Source organism: Idiotropiscis lumnitzeri, chromosome 3, assembly GCF_059441095.1.
Source record: "Idiotropiscis lumnitzeri isolate Australia: NSW breed Sydney's pygmy pipehorse chromosome 3, RoL_Ilum_1.0, whole genome shotgun sequence".
NCBI lineage: Eukaryota > Metazoa > Chordata > Actinopteri > Syngnathiformes > Syngnathidae > Idiotropiscis > Idiotropiscis lumnitzeri.
Window position 1 is genome coordinate 11,593,597 of NC_142393.1, and position 1,899 is coordinate 11,595,495.

Consider the following 1,899-nt stretch of genomic DNA (forward strand, 5'->3'; position numbering starts at 1 on the left):
TACCACAAGGAATAAACTCATTCCAACATTGACGCCTTGCTAACTTTTTTTTTCTCCGTCCAGCAAAGCACTTTCTCCTTAAGTCAGTGGATATTTGATATAAGAACTTGACAAGTTTTGCCCCAAACCGCTCATCACCACCTACTGAGGCAATTTATCTTTTTTTAATTCTTGGCTCTTCAACTCATGTCTGCTTTGAAGAACGAGTGTTTGTGGTTATGTAGTCGACTGCGACAAGTTGGTATCAGACGTCACTAAATGTCATTCCAAACGTTGGTTCGCTTCTTGACGAGACAAAAGGAGGCATCTATTTGAGGGCAGGTGTTTATTTGGTCAATTGGACGACACCTGGGAATTAAATTGAGCATGGCATCTAGTCAAGTGGAGGCTACTAGTTCAGGAACTACAAACCATAGATAATTTGCATCATGTAAGAGGAATGACGTGCTGCACAGTCCAGGTAGGAAGAGATTTTGGAGTCTTTCAGAGGAATTTCTCCATGCGTGTCACACTGATTCTGGCCAGTTTGGAGATCCAGCGATTGGCGTGCGTGTCGTTGTGCAACGACGTCTGAATAAAGCCGCTCTTCCTCAGAAGGGAGATGGCCCCCGTCTGCGGCGAGCTGACATCCAGCACAAGGCGAGCGAAGCCCCGCTCTTTGCAGAAGTCCAAAGCCCGCTGGGTCAGCTGGGAGGCCAGCTTCTTGCGACGCCACGGGAACGCCACAACCAAGAGGGACATCTCGCCGCGATCGCCGCTCCCGTCGGCCGATGATTCTGTTCCCAAACCGCCGTTCAAGTTGTCACGATGCTCGTCGTCTTCCGTTTCCCTTCGACCAATCACCACCACCGTGCCCACCACCCTGCACAGTTCCCTCTCGCCCACCTCTGCCACCCAGAAGCCATTATTGGGGTTGTCCAGGTAGTTGGCTTGGATGTCAGCCATGTCTGTGCTGAGCCTCCTCAGCATGTAGCCCTCGTAGATCTCGTGGCAGCAGAAGTAGATGAGCCCGGCCCACGCCGCACCGAAGAGTAGCGCCTGGAAGTAGGAGCTGCCCCCGAGCACGTAGCCAGCCGTGGCGATGCTCAGTGCCGCGCCCACGTGGTCCGGGTGGCTCATGGACTTGAAGAAAGCCGGGTATATGTTCTCACGGACGCCGTCACAAAACAAGTCGGTGACCACACGATGATCGGAGGGTCGGTATTCCCTGATGGTGAGCCGGACTGAAGGAGGGAAGCAAGGAGGGAGAGCTCAGCGAGGCTAATCGAGGTGCTGCTTTAACAACATTCCTGCTGGTTTTTCTGAAATGTCACCGAAGAACGGCACTTTTGTTCTATGAAGGCAATTTTGATTGTAAACGGATTCAAGGAGCAAATGTAAACGTGAAAAAGCAGAACTCAAATGAAGATTATAAATTGTTCTTATGATGAGAAGACGACCACAAACACCTCACAGAATTACACGACGTCATTCCTGAACTCAGCAAATTCTAAAAGATTCATCAGAACTTACGGTTGTTTTTCTGGACCATGACGACTCCTTTTTTTTTTTTTCCCCTTCTCCTACGTTTTCCGTGCACTATGAACTTCTCAACGCCGTGCTTGCCCCCAAACTTAAGCTCCGGCTAATCAGCCAATCACAGAGGGGATGTAAATGACTCCCAACAAATCCCTCTTCCACCTCCCCTCCAAACACAAACACACATTGCGATCGTCAAATGAAACGGCTGCCTGAGTGGACACGCTTCAAATTAAATAAATCACAGTGTTGTTTGGATGATGGCATGTCTTCCCAAAGTTAATTATCTCAGCTGACGAACTCTTTGAGTCAAGGAGGATGAGCACAAATCCCGATTAAATTAAAGCCTGATGCGAATTCCGTTTGCTCATGTTTTTCGTT

At 49.1% G+C, this 1,899-nt stretch overlaps 1 protein-coding gene across 1 annotated transcript; it reads right to left on the reverse strand.

The window, feature by feature from the left end:
• Nucleotides 1–340: 340 nt before the first annotated feature.
• Nucleotides 341–1,567, reverse strand: LOC148339926 (N-acetyltransferase 8B). Its single transcript, XM_088291768.1, has 2 exons — nt 1,513–1,567; nt 341–1,223 (listed from the first exon to the last, which is right to left on the reverse strand). The coding sequence occupies exons 1-2, from the start codon at nt 1,529–1,531 to the stop codon at nt 484–486; spliced, it is 759 nt and encodes a 252-aa protein (XP_088147894.1). The 5' UTR covers nt 1,532–1,567; the 3' UTR covers nt 341–483.
• Between the last annotated feature and the right edge of the window lie 332 nt (nt 1,568–1,899).